The 27,754-nt window shown below is 44.6% G+C and overlaps 1 protein-coding gene across 1 annotated transcript in view; it reads right to left on the reverse strand.

Annotated features, from left to right (window-relative positions):
* Positions 1 to 14,518: 14,518 nt before the first annotated feature.
* Positions 14,519 to 27,754, reverse strand: part of Bud13 (BUD13 homolog (S. cerevisiae)) — a 13,863-nt gene continuing 627 nt past the window's right edge. The window contains exons 2-10 of the mRNA XM_013009429.1: positions 25,809 to 25,902; positions 24,442 to 24,526; positions 21,816 to 22,637; positions 19,417 to 19,634; positions 18,466 to 18,571; positions 17,263 to 17,401; positions 16,827 to 17,011; positions 16,298 to 16,379; positions 14,519 to 14,892 (exon numbers count right to left, since the gene is read on the reverse strand). Coding sequence (XP_012864883.1) covers positions 14,799 to 14,892; positions 16,298 to 16,379; positions 16,827 to 17,011; positions 17,263 to 17,401; positions 18,466 to 18,571; positions 19,417 to 19,634; positions 21,816 to 22,637; positions 24,442 to 24,526; positions 25,809 to 25,902 — 1,825 coding nt within the window. The 3' untranslated portion in view covers positions 14,519 to 14,798. The remainder of the gene's footprint in view (positions 14,893 to 16,297; positions 16,380 to 16,826; positions 17,012 to 17,262; positions 17,402 to 18,465; positions 18,572 to 19,416; positions 19,635 to 21,815; positions 22,638 to 24,441; positions 24,527 to 25,808; positions 25,903 to 27,754) is intronic.

The following is a 27,754-nucleotide window of genomic DNA, read 5'->3' on the forward strand; positions in this document are numbered from 1 at the left end:
CACCCCCTCATCGCACCAAGAGCCAGAGAGATCTCTGCCCAGGCCGAGAGCCTCACAGATGTGTAACGGGGCGTGTAGGATTTCCACTGACAAGGAACAACAAGTAGAGGCACATGGCTCTGTATGGGGTGGGGGGGGGCAGCTGTGGGTTTATGGATCTCTCTCCTACCCTCAAGTCCCTCTTCTGACCACCCCAGGAACTCAGCCCCAAACCAGCTCCATCGCTGCCTTCCCGCTGCTCCTGCTGTATTGCCTCGCCTGTTGCCATGGCAATGCCTGTGGCTACCCAGGATACCCATTGCTGCTCCAGAATTCTCTGCTTGGGCAGGGCAGCTCTCCCCGATGCCTGCTCAGAATATCTCCCCTTTCACTATGGTTTGATCACCAGCACATAGTCTGTAAAGCCTCTGCCTCCAGGTAAGGAGGAGAAAAGAGATGAGGGACCATAAGCGACTAAGCAAGTAAATGGGGACAAGGCTATGGCAGTGGAGGGGGAAGGAACCACACTCCATTCAGCCACCAAGGCTATTTATTTTCTCACTACCAGAAATCCCTTCCTGTCCACTCTGCCCTTGGGAGACAGGAGAGGGAAAGTCCTGTCCATGAGGAAGAAGGCAGTGGGATCTTGTTGCCAGTCAGGACTGGATGGGAGGAAGAAAGGCTAGCAAATTCCAGGTATCCTCCTCCAAGGGGACTGTGAGTCTTGACTGAAGGCCCTACCTGCAAGTCAGGAGGCCCAGTGAGGCAGAGACGACACCGGCCTTTCTTTAGGTCCTTCTAGCTCAGGGCCTCCTGCCAGCACATCCAAGCAAACTAACCCACCTGAAAGGCGCTGGCCTCAGAGCTGATAGTCCTAGGAATCCTCTTGACTAATCTGCCTAAAGAGGCAAAATCAAGACTTTTTTGGAAATCAGGAAATGCACAGTCTGATGGGCACTGGACCGTAATAGCAGGGAGTTAAGGAGACACCAGGACTGAGGACTGTGGGCTGTGTCCCCAAGCCAAGCTAGTGGAAGCCAGTTGTGAACCGGGCCCATAGGAGCCAGGACAATCCTCCTGGATACATCAAACCCTGCAGAACAACCTACCACCCACCACCCACATCAAGAGCTTTTTGCATAGTGAGACATAGTGCTGCAGCAGCCTCTGCTGGCCATCTTCTCCTACATGGAAACAAAAAAAGCATGGATACCAGCCCCCTCCCCACCCAACTCTACTTAGCAGGTCTAGCCTCTCTACCTGCTGCCTCAGCACTGTTCATAGTGTGTGTGCATGCACACATGTATATGCATCCCCACACTTTGTCCCAGTTGAAATCACAAATGAATGGCCTTTAATCACCACCAACTTCAGGGTCCCAGAGAGCTTAGGAGACAGAAGGATTGAGCATGGAAACTAAGAGCTCAGTTTATAGAGGTGAAGCTCCCTTCTATAGTCAGTACCATAGGAGGGAATTCAGAGGCCCTGTCCTGGGCATGAGAGAGGCATCTTGACAGTCCCATCTGGGGGAAAAGGGAAAGCAGATGTTGGCAGGAAACACCTGACAAGACGGTAGGTGCTGTGGGAAGACAGAAACATGGAGTGGTAAAATGTCATCGTGCCCGGCGCCTGCAAACGGTAACATGGAGCAGCCAGCATCACAGGTCCATCCCCACAGCTGCCCGTCCAAATGATAGCGTAGGATATCTGCATGAGGCTTCTAGCTTCCCCTAAGGCCTCCGTCAGATGAGACATTCAGTGAGCCGCACATGCCCACTCCCCAGAGAGGAGAAGCCGCAGGGAGAGGGTGGGTGGGACTCTTGGACCTTTTTCCTCTTGTGCCCATGCCTGAGTGATATAGGACTCTTAGGATACCCCTTTGCCTCCAGCCACTCGGATTAGGAGTTCTGTCTACAGGACTATAGGAACCAGTGAGCTTTTTGTGGCATGGGAGCCCACAGAAAGTAGGGGATTTCTGCATGGTCTGTCAGTCAAAGGAGTTATTGCAAATCAACCACCAAGTAATAAAGCCAATGCACACTTCACACCAGGAGCCCCCTGGCGTGGGATGTGAAGGCCTCGGATGGCAGCTACAGCCCCAGCTGCATAGCATCCTGTGGGGCAGTGAGAAGAGAGGATGCAGGGCTGATGCAGACAGGTTTACCCATATTGCCTTTCTTCTCTCCTGAGCTAGAGCAGTAGCCAGCTTGGTGTCCTCAACACACCCAGCTGTAATCTAATTAACTGGGGGGGAGGGGGGGGATGGCGGGGAGTGTCACCTTCCACATTGGCCTTCTAGCTTAATGCCAAGATCCTCCCTCCCCTACCCCCACCCCCAGGCACAGGGAAGCTGATTAGAGTTTTATTTCCCCCTTTGACCCAGGTAAGAGAGAATTAGTTTAAAAAAGAAAAAGAAAGATCACTAAATCCCCAGGAAGATTTCAAAAATGCCTGACCATGTATCTGTACCTCCATTCATAAACCAGCTGCTGAATTCTGCAAGTGCACATGTGCCAGTTCTTACCTACAATGGAACCCACATCTGAATTCAACAAATATTTATTGAATGTCTTATACAGGCCAGGCTTTGTGCCGGATGCTGGGGACTGTGACCTCTGCCTTTAATAAACTCGAAGTCTAGCAGTGGGAGAGAAACACATCACAGTTCACTGTAGTGTATAAGGAGATCTATGCTGGAGTCAGGCTCGTGCACAGATGGAAGGAGCCGAGTGAAGGCATTTAATCCTACCACTCCACTGGAGGCCAAGGGCCAGGGGAAACTCCAGGAAGGAAATCATACTGGAGCTGGGCTCTAAAGGATGAGGGAGGTAGAGGAGGAGAAAGAGAAAAGCAGAGGCCTGGAAATGGTGCTCAGACAGGCAAAGTGTGAATGAAGTCCAGAGCCTGACCAGAAAAGGCATTTAAGTCAGGCTGTAAGGGGCCTTGGAAGAAGACTGAGGACCCAAGACATATCCTGTCCATGGGCCCCACACAGAATCTGCGCGCCCACAGGGCCCTGGAGGACATCACCGCCCTCAGCTCTCTTATTGGTCCTGAGACAACGATGCTTCCCTGACCCTAGGCCCACTTAAGACACAGATTCCCTGCTGCTGGGAACGTGTCCTAATGAAAACATTCATCTGACATTATAGACATGCCTGTCCACTAGCCGAGCCAGAGGGAATGCAGGGTATTCCACAGGCTGCACCTACCCTGGTCTCCTCCTGCCCAGAACCACCACCCCAAACCAGACTCATTCATTCCTCTGGAGGAAAGGCATAGGCTCTGGAGGCTTGGTGGCCTTTAGCCCTCATCTGCTCTGCTACAGAATGGCAATGTTAGTGCTAATGGTATTGGCTTTGGTGAGATGATGTAGAGAGAGACCCCACATCTAATGACCAAAGTAGTGCTAAATCAGTGGCAGCTATTAGTTCTGGGTATAAGGCCTTGGGCCTGCAGCTAGGGATTTCAAAATGAATTCAACTTCCCAGCCATTGTACCTCACAATACACAAATGGCAAAATAAATGTTGTCTTCAAAGTGCCATGGGAACTCAGAAAAAGGCTGAATCAATCTACACTGGGAACCTAGCAAATTTCCTAAGTGGCACTGGGTACTGGGCACTGGGCCATAGAACCTAGGCTTCTCTTAGCTCCCAGGTGGCTGAGTCATGGTTTTGTCTTTGTCAATACTTTTTCCAGTTCACTCAAAAGATTCAAGTTGCAACTCCAAAGCTACGTGCGTTCCAGCAAACTGGCCAGTCTCATGTGAGCCTCTGGAGAAGACCCAGATGATCTCCATCCTAACCGCCTCTTCTCCAGCACCAAAAAATACAAGGACAAGGCCTAGCACCCAACCACTTTATATGCTAAACAAGTGTAGAATGCGAAAGTGGATTTCTTAAAGGCTAAAGGTAACTACAGTGGGTCTAAAGCCACCCATATATACAGATAAGGGGAACTCACAGCCTTGGAGACCTAGGGACTTCTGACGATGTGCAGCAAGAACCGTGACTCAGTCACCATGAAAGCTAATTTCATCTGGTAGGTTGTACTTGAACTTAAATAAGGTCTTATACTCAGTCTTGACTTTTTCCACTTATAGCTAGCACTGTACTGTTTGAGCCACACCTCCAGTCTGGCATTTTGCTAGTTAAGGAAACAGTTTTACAGACTTTCCCACCCAGGCTGGCTTTGAACTACAATCTCAAATCTCAGCCTTTCATATAACTAGGATGGCAGAAATGAGACACTGCTACCTGATTCAAAAAAAAAAAAAATTCATTAGAATCGCCAGGCAATAGTGCCTCTCACTTTTAATCATGACTAAAAAAATAATAATTATGAAAATAAACTATACAACTTGTGGATGGGAATGAGAGGGAAAAACTGGGAGTGAGGGAAAGGATAACATTTTTCTAAAGGAAATGTACTCTTTATCTGACTTATGTAACTGTAACCCCTCTGTACATCACCTTTACAATAACAATAAATAAATTTCAAAAAATTAAAATCAAAGGAAGAGATAGCTAGCCTTCCTGGGTAAGAGAACCCTCAGCATTACAGCCCAACTTCACACTAGTCAGCAAAGGATTCATTTAACAGGAAAATTTAACTAAAAAATAGTATGTTTGGGGGCTGGGAAGGTGGCTCAGTGGTAGAGTGCTTGCCTTGCATACATGAGGCCCTGGGTTCAATTTCTCGGCACCACATAAGCAGAAAAAGCTGGAAGTGGGGCTGTGGCTCAAGTGGTAGAGCGCTAGCCTTGAGCTGAAGAGCTGAGGTACAGTGCCCAGACCCAGAGCTCAGGCTCCACAACCAACCAACATACATACATATATACATACATACATACATATATACATAGTATGTTTTTACAGGCCTCAGGATAGATAATTCCAACAAATGGACACAGGGAAAGTCAATTGACAACAGATGAAGTCACTCAGGAAGGAAATATACATATGTTCCAGGAGAGGTGACAGAGCAGAAAAACGTCCAACTGTGGGAGGAGATGGTACTTCATAGAAATGTGATTTCCAGAGGACCCTAGCGCTAGAGTGGGTGTGAGAATGTACTCTTGTTGAAAAACCTTTCCAGCTCTTATTCTAAGATTAATATAATTAGCACTGCATTCCCACAAACTAGGAGGGACAGCAGTTGAGTTAGTAACTTTTAAACTAAATGGGCATAAAGGGGAAAGAACAGAACCCATTTGAAGTCATCTTACAACTGCAAGACAGCTCTTTTGTGACTCCAGGTTCTCAAGGGGACACGACGAGGATGGGCAAGGCTTACGTTGCTGACAAGATGCAACACAGCTCTCTGTCTCAGGACACCTGGTGGGTACAGGGATGGTGAACTGACTGGAAATGGGCAGGAAAAGACGCATGCATGCACATACCATGGAGACTGGCTTGAGGGTTTCCACAATCACCCCTTCCTCTCACTTCCTCTCTCTCGGCCAGTGCAGCAGTTTTCACATTTAGAGAAGGGCCAGAACTGATGTTCATTTGTCACAGCATGGGCCCATTCAGAAGCGGAGGGGCAGAGGACAGGCTGAGCAGAGAGGTCCTGCCAACCTGGCCAGTGGATCACAGGGCTCCTACGTGCTCTGTGAGTGTGGGGGACTGTCCTCTAGCCACCCCACTAGCTAGCATCTCCCTTCTCTGTCCCTCCTCCTCTCTAAAGTGCCTGCTCTCTGCGTCCATCCCTCTAACACAGAGTCACACAGGCTGGGCAGTCAGGAGGACATAGGGCACTTCCTGCCCTGAGTCCTGCTCAGCCTCTGGGGATCAGAGACGGCTCCTCCTCACAGAGTTCTCACCCACTACAGCCCAGGGTCCCACATCTATAGCAAGTAAAATGGCTAGAGGCCATAAAGAACTTTAGGGAGAGGAATCTGTTGTTTAAATCTGGCAGGACACCTACAGGTTTGCCCTATTCTACCTCCTCCACTGACATCAGCCAGCCAAAAACATCACTTCCTTCACTAGCCAAAAGCTGCCTATCCTCTCCCAATCTCCCACCCTTTGACCCTCACATTCTCCTTAGTGTCCAAAACATGATCAGCACAACTCCTCCCCATGGAACTGAAAAGCCCTCCAGTGTCCTGGGGGAAGCCTGAGGACCAAGGGGAAGTCCTGGTCCCTGGATCCTACTGTCCTTTCTCCTACCTCTTAGGAGACAGAGAGCCGAGGCCACCTGTGACACATCGGAAAAGAAGCCCTACTCACAGGAGTTCCTCCTGCTCATTCAGGAGTCCACCATTGACTATCATCGTAAGCCATGCCCCCAGCCAGCACAGGTTTCAAGCTCAAAATACACAACCAAAACATACCCACCACGCCGTCAAGAGCAAATGCTTTTGAAACGCCACTGCTTTGAATGCTGAGAACCATGCCTTCCTCATCCCCCACCCCCACCCCTTGCGGGGGATAAGGGGGACCAGAAGGCTGCTGGGAGGTAGGTCAGGAAGAATCACAATAGGATGATTCCTATTCTTCCTCCTAATCTTGACACCCTAGCTCCTGTAGACAGAAGACTCTGGCCATTTGGCCATTCTCCTTCAAATAGTACAGCAGTCCTCAGTACCAGCCAGCAACAGACCCTGCCAGTTCACAGGCAGATGGAGAACATCGCCTCTGGTGTCCAGGTAAGGTCAGCAGTGGGATTGGGTAGTCAACAGAGACAGCCACCAACACAGCAGCTGTACTCTCAAATGTCTTACAAGAGAAGACACTGCCAGGCACTGGTGGTTCACGCCTGTAATCCTAGCTGCTCAGGAGGCTGAGATCTGAGGATGGCAGTTCAAAACCAGCCTGGGCAGGAAAGGCCATGAGACTCTTATCTCTAATAAACCACTCAAAACACTGAAAGTGGTGCTGTGGCTAAAGTGGTAAAGTGCTAGCCGTAAGCTGGAGAGCTGAGGGACAGCGCCCAGGCCCAGAGTTCAAGCCCCATGACCGACAGAGAGAGAGAGAGAGAGAGAGAGACTGTTTATTATGTACCTTTTGCATCCCTGACACTGCTAGACATTTTCAGAGCTTCTCAACCCAAAAAGTGATATATGATCCTGATTTACACACAAATATTATGGCTCAGAGAAGTAGCATGCTAGGAGCTAATGCCTGCCGGGTTTCTGATGGCTGTTCGCTCTGGGAGCCTAACCCCCTACTTAGCCCCACCAGTGCCTCACCTGAGCAAAGCCAAGTCCCTAATAGAGAAAGCAGCATCAGGAGACTGCTTTTCAGATGATGGAAGCCGAGGAGGAAATAGACCCTGGAGATATTAAGTACCGCCTGCAGTGGCTCACAGCAGATCCACTCCAGATGCAGCCCCCAAGCTACAGCCGGTACCTCAAGCCTCCATTGCCTATCTTCAGTACAACGCACAGACCATATTTTCAGCCCCTGAAGACAGAGTCTGGGGTTTCCTATGGGGAGAAGCCCTTCAATTCAGGTGAGACTTAGCCGAGAGGGCAGGGAAAGAGGAATGGCATTGTCCATGAAGAAAAATCTGAAACCCCTCACTCTGTCCCACCCAAGGTATTCCTATCCCCAGGCAGATGCTGGGGGGAGACCCACAGCCCAGAATGTTCTCAGGAGCAAGGGCTCCATCTCTCATCAGCCCTCTGGGAGCTTCTGACTCAAGATCAGCCAGCATCCCTGTGGGATTGTCCCACACCAACCACCTTCATCTAGCCTTTCTCTTAGCCAGATGGCAGCCTGCAATCCAGGCTTTCAAAGCTCAGGTGTTGAGCCAACCGGCTGTGCAGGGGCCAAGGCTGGGGTCCAGAGCCACCACCTGATTTCCCCACATAGCAGAACCCTCTGCATACTCTCTTCTTCCCTCAGAGGACCAGAGCATGACCATCACTCATCAGATTTCCTTCCAGAGCCGCCTTCTTCCTGGTCTGTCAATACCTCCAGTTAACCTGCAAGGCAGAGGATTAGCACCGAAAGAGCATGCGGGCCACATGGAGCATGTCAACCAGCACCAGAGGGACTTCCAGGGCCCTGTGTTGAGGCTAGTCCTACCTCCACTTGGCCCAGACAAGTGCAGCCAGGGGGTCACGTGAGTAGCCACAACTGTGAGCAAGCCACAGGTCAGAAGTCAGTCATCGCCCATGTCAGAGACAGAGCTGTTGAAAGCAGAGCTGCTGAAATCTAGGAGTCCCCCCTAGCTCAGCTTTACCTAGAGCCCTCCTCTCACTTAAGGCTTGAGTAAGGACAAACTACATGCTGTGCATAGTTGGGGTTGGCCCCTGTGCACCCAGTAGAGACACAGCTCCAACTCTAAGCCAGGAGCTGAGGAGCTAGGCTGACCTGCCTGGCTCACAAATATTAAAGAAAAGGCAGGCACATCCCAAAGTGAGGCTGGAGGGATAATAATCACTTCAGGCAATACTGGACACTCCACTTAGCAGCAAGGACCGCTCTGCTCCCCATCAGCAAATGCTCCTTCGAGCGCCTGGCTCCCTGGGCTCCATCCTCTAAACTGCAGCCTCTGGTTGCTTTACAAACACTTCTCATGGTCCTGTCCTAGGGCTGCAGGTGTCTCGTCATCTCTGCTGAGTTGCATTATGGTAACTGGGAAGGTGTGAGGAAAAATAGAGCTAAAATAAATTAAAACTTCACTTTCAGAGAAATAATAAAGAAATTCTAATTTGCAAGTACCTGAAAATACAGTTTAGTTTAGGCAAACCCACAAGTGGAAGGCAAACAAACAAGCCTGTGGCACAGCACCCCATTTGGTATGCCTGGACTGGCACAGGAGGGACTCTACCTGTAGAAACAAATTGTTCCCTACACAGCCAACACAGCCGACAAGTGCAGAAGGCAACAGCCCCGGGCTGGTCTGCTACTGGCGTGCGTCAGGACATCAACCAGCCAAAGCAACGGACAGCTGTCCTTGAGGGAGAAACCATGGCCAAATCTGACGGAGACACAGTGAGCAAGGTAAATATTTCAAGCTCTTTGTCTTGAGGGGATCAGCATGAGGGTCCTCACCTCTCCTTCAGGGGGCAGAGACAAGGGAAAGGTTTAACCTCAATCATACCATCCTGGCGAATCCCAGAAATGTGGCTTGACCTACCCTGCAACCATTCAGCCTCCAAGCTCTTCTGCTGCACCAGTGATGTATACACTTAACACGTGCTTGACACACAGTAAGAACTTAATGAAAGACAGCAATTAAAACTGTTGTTTTCCCAGATGTGCATTCCTCTCTTTCCAGATGTCTCCTTTACCTCCTCTCAAGCTCAGGGTAAAAAAAGAGAAGGTTAAGTTCACCTCTCACACATATGAGCTCTTCAAAGCCAAGCTCCAAACAGAAACTACCAGCAAGCAATTCTTCCAGAATCCTGTAACTAAGTCTCCCAAACACTCCAGACCTCCCTACAGAGACAAGAAGCCTCTGGTAAGAACTACAGAGGCAGAAGACAGTCCTCTGGATTCCCCTCATCTCATCTCCGAGGAGAATGTTGTGGGTGGGGGAGGGGGACTGCAGGAAGAGGAATATGATGTTTAAATTCTGGCTCCTTGCCAGGTGCTGGTGGCTCAAGCCTGTAATCCTAGCTGCTCAGGAGGCTGAGATCTGAGGATCAAGGTTCAAACCAGCCCAGGCAGGAAAGTCCATGAGACTCTTATCTCCAATTAGCCATCAGAAAACCAGAAGTGGCACTGTGGCTCAAGTGGTAGAGTGTTTGCCTTGAGCTGAAGAGCTCAGGGATAGCGCCCAGGCCCAGATTTCAAGCCCGACAATCAACAACAACAACAAAAAAAAAAAAAAAAGGAAAGAAAATCAGCCATATTTCTAAGCACTAAAGATTGCATTTTCACCAGTGACAGAACAAAGCCATGCTCCTTGTAATTCCTTAGCTAACAGAGAATGCAGAATGTGGTATGCAGAGGGGGACTTGTCCTTTGTCAGCTGACTGATCTGATCTGTCCCTTCCAACCGGTGGGTTCACAGGCATCTCTCCAGGATCGAACTACCGCCAGTACCACCTATATGCCCTTGTTTTCCGAAAGGGTGAAGTTGTGTAAGCCTAAGTCCAATGGCACAAAGTCTGAGGCAAGCAACTTGACAGCATGTACAGAAAATCATCCAGGTATGAGAGACAGATCGGTCCCAGGCAGAGTATCTTAGTTGGCAGGTGGCAAAGAAAACCTATGACACAGGGAAAATGTGGCTCCAGCCAGTCTTATAAATCTCTCTTTTTTTTCCCCACCAACTAGCACTAGAACTTAAGCCTCAGAACACCAGGCGAAAGAGATAGCCTGCAGAGGCTCTGTGAAAATACACAGCTCGGGACACACATTCCCCAACCATCTCACAATTACAACTGTGGTCACTGACAGCCACTGCAAGCTCAACTGCACCCTCATGTGGATTCCCAGGTACACTCCCATCACAGTCTTCATCCAGCCTCATTGACCCGGTGTGAGGGTGAGTAGCTTCTTTACAACGGGATTATGCAAGATGGGTGTGGTGGCACATGCTTGTGATCTCAGCGCTCATAAGGCTGAGGCAGGAGCATAGTGGGTTCAAGGCCAACATGTGTTAGATGGTGAGATCTTGTCTCAAAAAGACAAAAATAAATAAGTAAATAATAAACAAGGGATGATGCACTGTTTGCCTGGAGAGGTCAAACCTCAGAGAAGGGTAATTAATTCTTCTAACCAATGAGCCAATGTCAAAGCACCACGGCTTCTCCAGTCAGCACGACCAATTCATTAGACTCCACCAACATCACAGTGTCTGCTCCTGTTTTGCTTTTTTTTTTTTACATTTTTAAACTGAAATATAATCCACATTCTGCTCATCTTTTTAACATGTTATTCCGTGGTCTTCAATATCACTACCTGCTTACATCTAAACCTGAGAGTAGAGAGCACAGGAAGGGATAGGAGAACAAAAGACTGGATTTGATTAAAAGAAAAAGGCCTGTCAGTTATAGAAGTCTTTCCAAACCTATATTAGTTTTCTGCCCTGGGAATCTTTCCCATACTAGGATAAGACTGTGATTCGGGATTAAGGTAGGGCTACTAAGCAGAAGGATATGAATCAGAGGTTAGCCACCTAAATCTCTGAGAAAGTCTAAGACCTAGCATTTTGGGAAGTGTATAGATTCAGGACCTGAATTCCTTAGTTCAGGAAAGGCATGCCATACCACCCTCTAGTGGCCATCCTCAGAATAACAGTCAGGATACACTAGGCAGGCTTGGCCCTTTGCTCTTTAAAATGCGCTGTTCTCACACTTCAAGAGTTTGTACACTTTCACCAAGGCCTAAGAGCTCACCTGGAATACAATCTATCCGCTTCCACTGTACCCAGTCTCTATTTGAAAACAAATAAAGCCCCTGGCCCTAAAGCAAGTTGTTCCCATGAAAACAAATCAGTCTTGCTGTGGAGGACTGTGACAAAAGACTAGGAACTGAAAGTACTCACTGCCAAGAAAAAGTCCAAGAACAAGGGGCTTGCCTGCAAAACTGTTCACAAAAGACCCCCAAAGTAGAACCAGAATCCAGTATCCAGATCCTGTATTCTTTGAGGCCCTTTCTAAATGTCTATCTCATTTTGGAATGACTCTGTGCTTAAAGGATAATTGTAAGGAGTACATAACACATAGCATGTTTAGCCTCTGACATTACATCTTATGTAACTACGGTCTAATTTGTCAAAACTAAAAGATCAACACATGGACAATTTCTGTTAACTAAATATATACATTTAGATTTCACCAGTTTCTTTACTAATGATCTGAGCTAGGATCTTTAAGAAAGTTTTCAGCATGGAGCAAAGGACTGGATTAGAAAGCTTAGGAGAAAGATCACCAGGTTCCAGTCCCAAATCTGCCCATATCTTAACTGTTGAATCCTGTTTCTGAGCCCTTTAAAAGTACTAATCTCCATTTCACAATGCTGACTCTAGACAATCCCAATTGCCTCAGTTCCTCGCTGAACCCCTGGCCAGAGTTAGGGAAGAGATCTCTAACTTGGTAATGACTCCAGATGACCAGGTGACCAGTTAAGAGATTGAGTCTCTTTGGAATCATCAGATCTCAAAATTCTTTCAAACTCCCAGGTGTCTTAGATGTCTGGGAAATGGACACCTTCCTTTCCTCAGGAGTCTGACAAGTGTACACAGTAGCAGAGACAAGTTCCCATCATCCACTTTTCCCTTCTTCCTGAACACATATTTCTCAGGCTCCATTGTATTACAGGCACCATGTGATTAAGTTTCAGCCAATGGAATGTGTGTGGAAGTAGGTGCCACTTCTAGAGCTGATCCATGACATCCTCTAAGCTCCACTCACTAAGATGGCAATGCTCAGAACAACCTTGGAAGCCATGGAGATGCATCCTAATGAACTACCATTTCAACCTAACTAGCTGGGCATTACAGGAGTGGAGGCAGGGGTGGGGGTAGGGGATGGGGGACAAAGACATTTCTCCTTGTAGTCTGTTCAAGTAGTTTAGCCAAGCCTACCTAAATAGAGGCAACTTGTCAATTCTGCTAGAGCAAGGTCTGTCTTCTGGAGTTGCACTTAGGGCCTCTGGAGTCCAGAAGTGAGCTGCCAAGAGGCATTTCATGCACATTGCACATGCACCCCTGCAGGGGTTCAGGTATTCCTTCCATTCTAGTCCTACTTGGTTTCTTCCCACAGAAAAAGTCTCTTGAAACAATGTAGGCTAGGGTATGGCTCGGTGGTAACATACACTAGACCTTGGGAGTCATCTTCAGCTGCACCCCACAAAAACTTTTGTATACTTAATTTATTTAGTTGATTTCTGCTATAAACTTCAATGATCCTTATTTTTCTCACTTGGTATTCCCTAAAATAGCTAGAATAAAGAAGACAGATAAGGCTGGGTGTGGTAGCACATAAGTTCTGCCAGGAACCGTTCTAAGCTTTTGTTGTAAGCTTGGGTTTATTAACCTGAGGTGGTAGTACTATCTATATTTCACAGAAGAAAAGCACAGAAAACCTGAGCAGCTTGCCAACACAGCTAGTACACAACATAAATGAGAATTCATTTTAAGCAGTACAAACTCTAAAGCCCACTCTCCAAAACTACGCAATGATGCTTCCCAAACATAACTTAATTTCCATAGTGTCCACTTGTACCTCACCAGTTGAAATTCTGAGTTTTCCATTTTTATGAGAGTTTGGTCTTGCTGAACTTAGGCAGAAACTCAACTGTTTTAATTTGCATTTAGCGAAATACTAGTGAGACAACACACTTACTAGATATCTGGATTTCTCTTCTGAGAAATCATGTTAGTCTATTTCCGTTATCTTTTCTTCCTGATTTAGTTCTACACTCATTCCCTTACTTATGGGATCCCTAGTTATGTTTTCTTCTAATTCATTATCCATTTTTAACAATGGGCTGCTTTGATGAATAGAAAATCCTTCATTATGGGAACTGAGGATGTAGCTCAAGAAGTAAAACACCTGCCTAGCTAGCACAAAGCCCAAAGTTCAAATTCCACCAAGAGAAAAGTCTTTCATTATGAAATAATCAAGCCAGCAATTTTTTTTTAGGTTGTGCTTTGGGTATTATTCAAAAAATAATCTGAAAAAACACATTTTTGTCAGGCACCCATGGCTCAAGCCTGTAATCATAGTTATTCAAGAGAGGCTGAGATTTGAGGATCGTGGTTCAAAGCTAGCCAAGGTAGAAAGTACATTAAGAGTTATCTCTAACTACCAAAAAAAAAAAGCTGGAAGTGGAGCTGTGGCTCAAGTGGTAATATTAACTAGCTTTGAGAATAAAAAGCTCAGGTACAGTTGCTAGTACAGTTGCTAGTCCCTGAGTTCAAGGCCCAGAACTAGCCAAAAAACAAACAACAACAACAAAATTTTATCTTAACAAAAACATTCATCATTTTTTCATTTTATTGTTACTATTTGCTGTTGCTAGGGATCAAACCTAGAACCTCCACTGGCCCAATATCTAACTACTTTCACTCAGCTGTATCTTACTTAGGCTTTTAAATAACTTCTGAGAGGTTTTGTTTTACATGGTAAGAGGGAAGGATTTAAGTTTATTTTATTTTGGTCAATTATAGGGCTTAAACTCAGGGCCTGGGCACTTTTCCCAAGCCTCTTTGTGCTTAAGGCCAGCACTCTACTACTTGAGCCACAGCAGAGGTTTTTCTGAGTGGTTAATTGGAGATAAGTGTCTCACGGGGACTTTTCTGCCTCCTGAGTAGCTGGGATTACAGGTGGGATGCACCGGCACCCAGCTCTAGGTCTCCTTTTGTCCTTATATAAAATAAGCCAGTTTTCTGAGCACCACTAACCTTATTCTTACTACACTATTTTTTATCACATTATGTTTCCAACATTCCTGAGTCAAGTCTAGTACTAATTCTTATTTTCTCGAAAAAAACAAAAAAAAATATATCTAACCTAAGGAAGTTTTTACACATTGCTTGCTAGATCAATGAAAAATCCAAGACCCCCCAGGGGTTCAATATTAGCTAGCATTCTTCCCCTAACAAAATACCCAGTTAGGAAATGCTTTTAAAAAAATAAATATGTTTATTTGAAAGTGGAAAAGAAAAGAACCTAGCCAAGAACAAACCCTGGTATGTAGAAATCACGGATTCCTATGAAAGCCACCCACAGACAAGGCTGGAGCACCCAAAGGTCAGGTCTGTAACATTCTTCTGTGTCAAACTTGTACTCAGCGAGTCACTGGTCTGTGTGGGCCCTAATTATGAGCATAGACAGCTGCTTAGGCTGGATGTCTGGCTGTCCCATGCCACTACCACAACCCACAACACCGACACAGACTCAGAGAATTACATGTCCTCAACACTCCACTTGTAGGCAAGTTCCTCCACTGCCTTCTTACTGGCAAGCCTGGCAAAGCGCTTCTGTTCAAAACCATTGGATCTGTAATCAAAAGAGACATATTAATCAGCCAGAACCTCGAACTGGATATTTATTTTAACAGAGAGGTAACAATTTGCAATATAATGAATGTGAAGAAAAGGCAGTTATGCAATAGAATCAAAAAGCTTACACATAATTTCTCCTCCTCTAACCCTTCAAACCCTCCTACTCTGATAGTTACTTCAAACTCTTGCCACCCTCCAAAAAAGGCCAACTCACTCCCAGCCAACATCCACATCTTATAACTTTTCCATTCATTAGTAAACATTAAGTAAATTCTCATTAGATATTAGAAAACAGGCATTGTAGCCGGCATTGCACAAAAATGAATGTGACAAAGCATCTGTCTTCATGAACTCACAGACTCAAGAAGGAAATAGACATCTAAACAAACATTAAAATAAAAAGCACTGGGCTAGGGTTGTAGCTCAGTGCTACCACCTGCCTAGAACATACAAGGCCGTAGAATTCAATCCCCATAAGTGTAAAATAAACAAATTGCATAAACCATGATAGGAATATTCATGATGTATGTATCACAGAAACAGAATGAGGGCTTATTCAGCTTAGAGAGCAAGTCAGGCTCTATGAGGGCAGACACTCATAGGTAAATAGATGACGTGGAAGGGTTCTGAAGACATTACTCCTAAAACAATGAATAGAATTAAAGTTCAAGTACTATACTTTAAAGATACAACATATGGAAGACTTCAGACCACAAGCCATCATTCATCTCTAAACTTCAGAAAATATTAGAAGTGATTAATACACAAAACAAAGGGTATCCTATTCTGGACCACACCAATTATTTGTGCAGAACTTTTTTATTACTTTTGGTGCTAGTCCTAAGGCTTTAACTCAAGGCCTGGGCGCTGTTCCTAAACCTTTGTGTTCAAGGCTAATTCTACCACTTTGAGCCACAGCACCATTTACAGCTTTGGGGGAGTTAATTGAAGATAAAAGTCTCACAGACCAGCCACCTGTGTAATTAGGATATCAGTTGTGAACCACTGATGCCTAGCCTTGTACAGAACTTTTTTAAAAGCCAATCTTGGGGCTTGAACTCAGGGCCTGGGCACTGTCTCTGAGCTGCTTTTGCTCAAGGCTAGCACTCTACCACTTGAGCCACAGCCAATTCTGGCTTTTTCTGTTTATTAGTACTAAGGAATCAAACCCAGGGCTTCATGCATGCTAGGCAAGCAGTCTACCACTAAGCTACATTCCCAGCCCTATACAGTACTTTTAAAAGTATTTTGAGAAGAAAATAGGAGGAGGACTGTTCCAAACGTGAATAGTATGTGTGGACCTCAGAAATAGAATCAAGCAAAGCAAATATTTCATCTTATGATTACAGCAAAGAAAGTGAATGTAGAGTGATTTAAGAATGGCAGAGAAATAGAATTACCTATCCACTCCATCCCAGCGATATCCAGGCCAGATACTGAATCTGTTGGGAGGAGGGGCTGGGCCACTGTAGCGAGGCCTTTCTAAGGAAAGAATGAAAAATGAAGTTAGCTATTTGTGCAAACTTAATTCAGTTGAATGGCAATGGAGAAAAAAATAATTCTATGTAGAAATTCCTATTGAGTTGATTCTAAACTCCCTGAGTTACAAGTGGCCGGGGCGAGAGTGACTCATGCCTGTACTCAAGCTCAGATATGAGAGTCACAGTTCAAAGCCAGTCCCGACAGGAGAGTCTGTGAGACTTTCTTCAATTAATCACCAAGATGCAGGAAGTGAAGCTGTGACTTAAGTGGTAGTGTCAGTGTTAGCTAAGAGCTAAGGGACAGCACCCAGACCCTGAGTTCAAGAACCAGTACCAACACAAAATAAAAATATAAAAGATACAATTGTGTGAGGTAGCCTGCTCTGCACAAAAATATAGGTGACCTAATAAGGTCACCTTTAGCTCAAATAATTTCCAGATCTCTTACCTTTTTTATTCTTATTCTCCTTGGCTTTACTCTTCTTGATAAAGTTGGCCATAGGGTCCCCCTCTCTTTCTTGTTCTCGTAGCATCCGATCCAGATCTTCATCATCAATATAGCGGGCCAGAGGTTTTTGCATCTCCTTTATTGCATCCTCCACATTTTGTTGCTGTTGGCGGCTCTGGGCAAGACTAGACAAACAGAGAAGCATGTTTGACATTTCTACTACTACACTAACATGTACCACACTGTTCCACTGGCAGAACTTCCTCTTCGTAGTAGCCTAAGCCAAATGGTAAATTCCCACGATATAAACTGGGAGTAGAAAATATACTGTATGAAGGAAATTCAGTTCATACCAGATAACAGCACTAAAGAAGAGCAGAGAAAAAACATGCTCCAGTCCCTACAGATTTGTTTTCTCTTTCTGTGGTGCCCTTACCCTTTTCCCCACTGGGCATACAGTTCATCTTGTTCTGAGTCTTTTTCTGCTTTTCTCCTTTGCTCTAACCGTGCCAGTTTCAAGTTCTTCTTACGACCAAACTTGTCTCGAAATACAGGTTCAGCAAACTGAAATTCAGCTGAAAAGAAAAATAATAGTTTGTTTGTTTTTATTTATTTTTTGGGTCCGGTCGTGGGGCCTTAACTCTGGGCCTGGGCGCTGTCCCTCAGCTCTTCAGCTCAAGGCTAGCACTCTACCACTTGAGCCACAGGGCCACTTCTGGCTCTTTTCTTTTTGCTTATGTGGTGCTGAGGAATAGAACCCAGGGCCTCATGCATGCAAGGCAAGTGATCTACCACTGAGCCACCTTCCCAGCCCACTTTGTTTTTTTATTTGGTCAGTTGTGGGACTTGAACCCTGGGCTTGGTCACTGTCCCTCAGCTCTTTAGCTCAAGACTAGTGCTCTACCACTTGAGCCACAGGGCCACTTCTGGCTCTTTCTGTTTATGTGGTACTGAGGAATCAAACCCAATGTTTTCATACATGCTAGGCAAGCACTCTTCTGCTAAGCCACATTCCCAACCCCTCAAAATACTTTTTAAGAGCTAGGTATCAAAATCAGAATAACATTCCAGTGGATGAATCAACTGTTGGGGATATTGATGCATAAGAATTTTTGTAGCCATAGATCAAGTAGCTCCTATCAACATCTAAGTATACACTGAGAAAGGGATTGAGAGCTGACACTATTCAAGGAACAGAGAACCACTTTATCCATTAAAACTACACACACACACACACACACACACACACACACACACACACACACACACACACACACACACACACACACACACACAGCACAGAACTAAAGCTGGGTGCAGTATACATAAGAGGCATAAGCAGGATTGTGGTCTGTAACCAGCCAGACAAATACACAAAATTCTATCTGAAAATAACTCAATGGCTCAAGTGGTAGAGGACCTGCCAAGCAAGTGAAAAGCCCTGAGTTCAAATCCCAGTACTGCCAAAAAACATTCAAAATAAAAACAGTTGTAACAGTAAGTAAAAGTCTAAATTATCAGGTATAGTAGACTATAGTAAAAGAAGAAAAATAAGGAGGAAGAGAAAGAAGTTATGCTGGTGTTGGTAGAGGAGGAGGAGGAGGTACATCAGCCTAAATCACCTCTTTTGTATTTTTACCTTCAAATGCCATGGTTCTTTGGTCCTGTTTCTGGAGTTCTTGCTGCTCTTGCTGAATGCCACTTAACACCAACCCAGTTTTAGCCCCAGAATACATGTGTGTAGCCTGTTGCAATGAAAAACAGAGCATCCACCATCAATTAGGTGATTTAGAGGTTCAGGAGTCTACATAGTTAGCTTCACTTTTTTTTTTTTTTTGTCGGTTGTGAGGCTTGAACTCTGGGCCTGGGCGCTGTCCTTGCACTCTTCAGCTCAAGGCAAGCGCTCTACCACTTGAGCCATTGCGCCACTTCCAGTTTCCTAGTGGTTTAGTGGTTTATTGGAGATAAGAGTCTCATGGACTTTCCTGCCTGGGCTGGCTTTGAACCTTGATCCTCAGATCTCAGCCTCCTGAGTAGGTAGGATTACAGGCCTGAGCCACCGGCACCTGGCTTAGCTTCACTTTTATCTAGAGGGCAGCAATAACCAAAACCACTAGCTTTACAACCATTAATATAGCAAAGAAAAGGTAAGGATCTGTATGCCCTACTTTTCAGTATGTAAGCCATATTCATGATGGCTCACTCTCAAGTCACCTAATAATAAACGGGCATCAAGCTGAGTCCTCTAACAAAGATCTAATGAATGAAATATTCCATTTAAAGTACAAATCCAAGCAAACCTATGGTTCTCAAATTTCGAATATATAATAAAAATAACTACAGAAGATCTGAACAAGGAGAACTTGTTAGTGACTTCTGCCTTCAGAGAGTTCCTTTTTATTCAGCTTTACCCCAACTTGATTCTCTGGGACATACATAAAGCTAAAAATAGGGACGAATCCTGTGAAGAAAGATAATGGCCTAACATATGTGAGGTCCTAGTTCAATTCCAAGAAAAGGGAAAAGAGAGGAAGAAAGGGAGAGGGAGAAAATAAATATGGCCCTGCCTATAAAGGTAGGATACTTGAACCTTCTTTCCAGTAGGCTGACTCCTTCGAGGTGGAGACAGATCAGAATCAGAAGATTTGGTCTTCTGTTTCCTCCTTGGTGGTGAGAGGTCAGAATCAGAGTTTTGGTGTCTTGGTCTGTTCCGTGGAGGTGACAGATCTGAATCCGAATCCTGATGAGCTGGCTTTTGTTTATGCCGTGGAGGAGAAAGATCTGAATCAGAGGCTTTCTGGAAATCACCTAAGTAAGAAGAAGAATCTGATGTGTGACTCTAGATGAGGACTTACATGCAATATTCTATGGCTGGAAGAAGAGTCTAGAAATTAAAGAATACATTAAAGAATATTAGGATTGGGAATTTAGCTAAGTGGCAGAGTACTTGTCTAGCATTTACAAAATTCAGGCTTTAATTTCCAACATCACCAAAAAAGAAAAAAAAAAAAGGAAAAAAGTTCTCTTTAAAGCACCTTTAAAAAAATAACCTATCACTGTAGGGTACAATATTTACTTCTCTTGTGAAGAACTATTACTAAACAAAAATACTGAGGACAAGAAAATAAAATCAGAGACCATTTTTAAAAACCAGTGGCTCAGTGGTGGAGTGCTTGCCTCAAATGCATGAGGCCCTGGGTTCGATTCCTCAGCACCACATAAGCAGAAAAAGCCAGAAGTGGCACTGTGGCTCAAATGATAGGGTGCTAGCCTTGAGTTGAAGAGCTGAAGGAAAGCACCCAGGCCCAGAGTTCAGGCCCCATGACCGACAAAAACAAAAACAAAAGCATATGAGTTTCTATTCCCAAGTGACTAGTAACTAATGACTGTCAGTGAGATTAATATGGAAGATCTCAAAACACTCATCTATGCTACAGTTAAAAATCCCCAACTGCACAACAGAATGGGAAAAACTTGGACTCAGCCCTCTATGGTGTAGCAAAACATATCCCAGATGCTTCATAGACTACAAAGTATTTTTTAATTTAAAAATAAAAATACTGCCCGGTGACAGTGGCTCACACCTATCATCCTAGCTACTCTGAGAATCGCAGTTCAAAGCCAGCCCAGGCAGAAAAGTACCTATGAGACTCTTTTTTTTGTCAGTCATGTGGCTTGAACTCATAGCCTGGGCACTGTCCCTGAGCACTTTTGCTCAAGGCTAGTGCTCTACCACTTTGAACCACAGCATCACTTCCAGTTTTCTGGTAATTAATTGGAGATAAGAATCTCACAGACTTTCCTGTCCAGGCTGGCTTTGAACCATGATCCTTAGATCTCATCCTCCTGAGTAAGTAGGATTACAGGCCACCAGCGCCCAGCTCCATGAGCCTGATGCTTATAAACCTAGCTACTCAGGAGGCTGAGAGCTGAGGATCATGGTTCAAAGCCAGCTAAGGCAGGAAAGTCCATGAGACTCATCTCCAATTAACTACCAAAATCTAGAAGTGGAACTGTAGCTCAAGTGGTAGAGCTAGCTTTAAGCCTTGATGCCCAGGCCCAGAATTCAAGCCCCACAACTAGCGCACACACGCACACACACAAATAATGAATAAAATTATTTAAAAAATAAAAATACTATCTAGGAAGAAGATAGAGTTTAAAAAAAAAAATCACTGCATAAGCCTAAGTTCTAGATAAAAGCATCACAATTCACCTTCCAAAAGGCAATCTGCAGTGAGTATCAACAGTTTTGGACACATCTGTACTTTCTGACCTAATCAATGTCTTAGCTTTCTAGGAAACCCATCTAAAAGTAATTAATCTACAGAAGTAGATGAGGAAAAAGTCCAAAACAAGGCCAAGTTTATGTTAAATCTTTGCTAAATAATTATAATAGCATAAACTTAGAAATAATCAAAAGCAAATATTAGGAGATAATTAAATTTATGGACTGTAACACCATTAATAATTATATTGACATATAACTTTCTGCAGACCTGAGGAAATTTTTTTTTTTTTTTGGTGGGTCGTGGGGCTTGAACTCTGGGCCTGGGCGCTGTCCCTCAGCTCTTCAGCTCAAGGCGAGCGTTCTACCACTTGAGCTACAGCGCCACTTCTGGTTTTCTGGTGGTTTATTGGAGATAGGAGTCTCACGGTCTTTCCTGCCCGGGCTAGCTTTGAACCTCGATCCTCAGATCTCAGCCTCCTGAGTAGCTAGGATTACAGGCGTGAGCCACCAGCGCCCGGCTCTGAGGAAATGTTAAATGAAGACAGCAGGCAAGATTACTTACAAAACTTGCATGTTCTGCCTAAGTAGTCTTAACCATACCAAAAAATCTTTCCTTTCCTCTCTACCACTGTAACTTTCTAAGTCTTCTAAGCTCAGCTTCTTGTTTTTCAAAATTTTTCCAAAGAAATTCGTATCTAAAAAGATTCAAAAGCAAGCTCCCAGCATTAAATCTCTCACATGGACAGCCATGTACTTACCTTTAGAATCAATCTGCTTCTTATCTCCGAAGTGGGATTTTGCTTGTTTTTTTCGAGGAGGAGAAAGGTCCTGGTCATGCACATATTTTCTGTTCTTGGAATGTAAGGAATCAGAGGGTTCTGGCTCCTTCCAGTGTGGAGAAGTCCTGCTAGAGGTGCTTTTTGGAACCTTACTACTTTGGGTTCTAGATAGTGAATGAGCGACTTTAGATGCCAAATCAGGGGAGTCATGACGGGTCCTCCTGAGATGCCGTGGATCTGAGGAGTCAAGAGTCCTCCTCGATTGAGATGCATCATGGGAATTGTGGGCCCTTCTCGGGGAAGGGATACTTGAGGAGCCATGATGGCTTGAAGAATTATGATGAGACTTCCTGGGGAGCAAAGTATCTGATGAGTCATGGTGGACCCTCCTGGAAGATGTGACCGAGTCATGATGGGCCCTTCTTGGGGGTGATGGATCCGGGCTGTCGTGACGGACCCTCCTAGGAGGGGAGGGATCCGGGGTGTCATGACGGACCCTCCTAGGCAGGGAGGGATCCGGGCTGTCGTGACGGACCCTCCTAGCAGGGGAGGTTTCTGGGGTATCATGACGGACCCTTCTAGGAGGGGAGGGATCCGGGGTGTCTTGATGGACCCTTCTAGGAGGGGATGGATCCGGGGTGTCGTGACGGACCCTTCTAGGAGGGGAGGGATCCGGGGTGTCGTGACGGACCCTTCTAGCAGGGGAGGTTTCTGGGGTATCATGACGGACCCTTCTAGGAGGGGAGGGATCTGGGGTGTCGTGACGGAAATGTCCATGTGACGGTAGGTCTTCACTGTGGCCTAACACAAAAGCAAAAATCAGATTCCAATAAATGTTCTGTCTACTCTCCCCCAGTTACAAAACACGCCCCAGCAATAAACTTCTCAGAGATATTCAGGAAGTGCAAACGGTCTACATGGTTCTTGCGTAGCTGCAGCAAGCCAGCCCTCTAGATATCTTGAGAATAATTCCACTTGTTTACCAAGTCATCAATTTGCAAAGCATTTTAATTGAATTTTTGGTGCAATATTCTGTAATACCATAACAGACATCCTCGTCTTAACAGACATGAAGACAAAGGCTCTGAGGAACCACGTGATCACAGCTACTAAGATAAAGTGACAACTGGGCGCCAGTGGCTCGCGCCTGTAATCCTAGCTACTTAGGAGGCTGAGATCTGAGGATCACGGTTCAAAGACAGCCTGGGCAGGAAAGTCCATGAAATCTTTTTTTTAATGAACATACTGTATAGAGGAGTTACAATTACATGGGCAGAATAATGCGTACATGTCTTATCAAGCATTGCAGCCTCCTCCTTTGTTTACCCTTCACATCCCTTCCCAGCCTCCCCCCCCATCCCCTCCGTGAAATTCTTATCTCCAATAAACCACCAGAAAACCGGAAGTGGGCACTGTAGCTCAAGTGGTAGAGCGCTAGCCTTGAGCTGAAGAGCTGAGGGATAGTGCTCAGGCCCAGAGTTCAAGCCCCACGACCGACCAAAAAAAAAAAAAAAAAGATAAAGTGACAGGCAAGAGCCCATCTTCTTACTTTCAATCTACTTTCTAAATTCTAGATTATAAAGGGCACCTACTAAGTGGCTCCTGCTGGTATTTATCCTACATAATTTATACTCCTCTTCTTTCAAAAACAAAAGCTGACTGAATACCAAAATGAAACACTGTTGAATATTTAGTCCGTCTTTATGGCCCTTGTGTGAGGGACTGAAAAAAATTGACCACTTACCAACATGTTATACAAATTACTCAATCCTCATGACAAGCCTAAGATATATTGTTATTCCCATTTTATATACTCAAAAAAACTAATTTGCAAAACCACATTGCTGATATGTGATACAGAGGTAAACATTTATATCCAGGTTTGTTTGAGTCCAACATCCATGCACAATCTTTAAAAAATATGTAGCTGAGGAAAAAATATGTAGCTTGAGACCTAATCGAATAAAAAATATTTTTAGCAATCAGGACACATTTAAATTCTAGTTCCTCCTCTCCCTCAAGTTCTTATATTTATTGAGTTCCTGGGGAACTCAAATACAAATAAAAGCTGAATGGGGCCTAGCTGGTGGCTTTCACCTGTAATTTTATCTACACAGAACTGTGAGAGCTGAAGATTGAGAGTTAACTTATTAGCCTAGGGATAGGTCTGGAGTGAGCAAGCAGCACAGAATGCAATAGAAAAATGTCGATATTTAAGAGAACAGAGAAATTCGCTCACCAAAGGACAAAAACATTGGTCCTTGAGAGGATAGAAATAGCCAAGGCATCCAAGCTGCTCTCTATAGACTCCTTCCAGGTCCTAATGCTATTCAAAGTGCTCTCCTATCCTAGAGCAGAGGAGTGGGTGCTAAAAGGCTCCAAATAAGTCACATTCTGTCTTCACAGCCCTAATACCAAAGCATGGTCTCTAACTTCCCATATCTTGCTACTTGTACTGAGTTCTTTTTCCCACTGTATCTTTCAGGATTCATGACACGCATGATTCTTCATATAATCTATGCATTCCTCTAGAAGAAAAATGTGCAAGGGAAAAAGACCCATCTTGTAAGTGGGAAATTTAGATTTATCTATTTTTGGAACTCACCTCCCAGAAGCTTCCATTTAGCGCTGGAACGAAAGGCCTCCATCTGCTTTACCTCCTCTGGACGTTCATCAACAAATTCAGCCACCTGTGGGAGTAAGGACACTCTGCTGAGGACAACACAGAATCCAGCCAAGAACGTTGTGTCAAGAACCTGAAAGCATGACCATTCCCATCTCTAACATGAATGGTGCACACACATCCATACAGGAGTGGTCATGGAAAAGTACACAGTGGTCCTCAGTTAATTTTCCTCCATAAATATCTCACTGTCACACTTCTGGCTTCACTGCAGATTTGTTTGTTGGCTATTCAATTTCCCTTCAAAGGTTAATTTCTTTCATTACAAAATTTTCATTAACTTCCCAGGTATACAACTGCCACTTGTGAGCCAAAATCGAAATTCTTACATTTATATTCAGAGTTAAATCAGGCTGCTTCCTTCTCCTTCCTAATATTCAAGGACTTTAGGTCCTATAAAACCCTTCTTACTGTGCAGGCAGTCACAATGACAGAGGTGTTTTGATGGTGGGAGTTTGAACTCAAGACTTCACACCTCCTAGATAAGGCACTCTACCACCTGAGCCACATCTCTAGCTCTATTATGCTTTAGTTATTTTCAAGGACGGTCTCAAGGTTTTGCCCAGGGTCAGCCTTGACTGTAATCCTCCTGCTTATGCCTCTCAAATAACAGATTACAGGTATAAAAACCATGCCCAGTTTATTTGACATAGTCTTAGTTTTTACCCAGAACCTCAATCTCCCTAACTTCTATTTCTTCAGTAGCAGAGATTACAAGAGTGAGCCAATATGCCCAGCCTTGACAGGTCTTGAATCCAAACCAAAGGAAGTCATTCAGGTATACACAAAATCGTAGAACCTTCAAAGGTAAGACCTCATTTCACATCTTTCAAACTCCCAAACAAATTAGAATCTTTTCTGTATTATCCCTGACAACTAAAAACCTCTGTCAGGGAGCTCAGTGACAGAGAGCTCATTATCTCACAAAACCCCATTGCATTTTCAACAGTGTTAGAAAGCTTTTAGTTCTATTGGACCCACATCTGCTCTCTTATTACTTCTTTCTCCCCACCCTAACTCAGATCTCTTCCCACATGACAGCTAGCATAAAGAATGGCTGGCATAATGAATTCTAGTTGCAGAGTAACTGTGGACAAGATACCTTGTTTTGCATCTGTATTTTCCTGCTCCACCCTCAAAATATTTCTGCAGAGAAAGACACTTGGGTACTGACCAAGCTAGCAAGTTAGCAAGCTAGTGCTTCTGTGTGTGCAGCTTTTTCCCCACAAGCCTGAGAAGCCTGAATCATTTCAAAGTCCTAACAAACGGATTTTACAAAAGATACGTACCACAGGCAAATCTCCATCATCATCCTCATCCTCCTTGTCTGACTTAGTGGTAGAAATAGCCGTCCAGCTCACATCATCATCCACAATTCGCATTCTATATGGCAACAATAAAAGATCAAAAAGATCCTAGATAGAAGTCTAAGAACTTACCTGTTTTAAAATAAAGTTCAAAATCCTTCACAGTTCAGATTCTGTTTATATAAACAACTTTATCCCATGCCACTGCTAGCTTGGTTCACCTTATTGCCGGTAATCTTTTGATGCCTAGAATGAGTCAAATTCCTTACCAAGTCAGTTTTCACAGTTCCTTCCTTCTATCAAGCCTACTCCTCTCATTTTTTTTCCTTGTTTTTTGGGGTTTTTTTTGTCGGTCATGGGGCTTGAACTCTGGGCCTGGGCGCTGTCCCTGTGCTCTTCTGCTCAAGGCAAGAACTCCACCACTTGAGTCACAGCACTATTTCCATTTTTCTGGTGGTTAATTGGAGATGAGTATCACACTTTTTCTGCTGGGCTGTCTTTGAACCTCGATCCTCAGATCTCAGCCTCCCGAGATAATTACAGGCATGAGCCACTGGCGTCCAGCTTCCTCTCATTCTTTACCAGGAACTTCTTACTCATTTTCCTGGTCCTAGCACAAATATAACTTCCCTGGATCTAAATGTCTCTACTATATACTCTTGGAATATCTTCATTGTATTTTTATGAAAGAATTTAATCAATTACCAGTATAGTTAGCTATATAAAGCCTCTATTTCCACTAAACTATAATGCTCTAATGGACTGATTAGTTGACTATTGGTTTTGAGACAAAGTCTCACTATGTAGCCCAGGCTGGCCTTGAACTTAAAATCTCTTTGCCTCCCAAGTGCTGGGATCACTGGAGTATACCATCATCCCTGGCCATTTTTGCCCTCATTTTGAGACACAGTCATTATGTAGTCCAGGATGGTCCCAAACTCTTGATTCTTTTGCCTCAACCTCCCAAGTGCTGGGATTATAAATGAGCATTGCCACATCATACTGACTAAAATATTCTTATTCACAGAGGTTTCCTCAACACTGTTCAGTAAACGGCATAGAAAGAAAGTATTTACTCCAAACCCACGCGTTCTTGGATCTGAAAACTCAACTTACCACAGATTCTAAACATTTGGGGGGAAAAAAAAACTGCACATGTACTAAGCAGATACAGATTTTCTTTTGGTCACAAGTCTCTAATAATACAGTAAAACCCACCATGACACAACACCTACACTGAGCTAGGTGTTAAAAGTAATCTAGAGATAATTAGGTTTTTAACATATCTGTTGATAACCACCTACAGGTAATTTAGGATAATTTAAAATTTATACGAATACCATGCCACTTAGTATAAGGAGAGTACCTGTGGATTTGAGAAAACAGTCCCTGCTGTCGAAAAATACTGAAGGACAGCTGTATTCAATAAATGTTACACAGATGAACTGTAACGTGAAGATATCTGAAAGGCCACTATACAACATCTATTCAATCATTTAATATAAGTATGTTTGGGAAATTCAGAAATTCAGACTCAGAAGTTAAAAAAATTACTTCATGGGGGCTGTTTCCGGAGGCTGCCCAGAAACAAGCATAAGGTTCAGAAATGCATTTCCTCCATAGTTCCGGAAGCTAGAAGCTGAAATCAAGCCCCAAATTAAGGTGCCCATAAGGCCATGTCTGCTAAGAAGCCTTCTGAGGAAGAGCTTTCCCTGGCCCAGCCAGATGATGACTTGTGGCAGCATAAACCCAATCCAATCTTAGCCTCTACCTCCACACGACTATCTTCCTCCCTGTGTCCAAACTTTCCTCTCAAACGGGCACCAGTCGCCCAATGTGGCACAATGGGGGCACAGCATCCCACCCCTGGGGGAGAAGGCGAGACTCCGAGGCGGGAAAAGCCCGGGCGTGCACACGGGGGACGCCGC

The sequence above is a fragment of the Dipodomys ordii genome, unplaced genomic scaffold (assembly GCF_000151885.1).
Source record: "Dipodomys ordii isolate 6190 unplaced genomic scaffold, Dord_2.0 Scaffold10, whole genome shotgun sequence".
In the NCBI taxonomy this organism is placed as follows: domain Eukaryota; kingdom Metazoa; phylum Chordata; class Mammalia; order Rodentia; family Heteromyidae; genus Dipodomys; species Dipodomys ordii.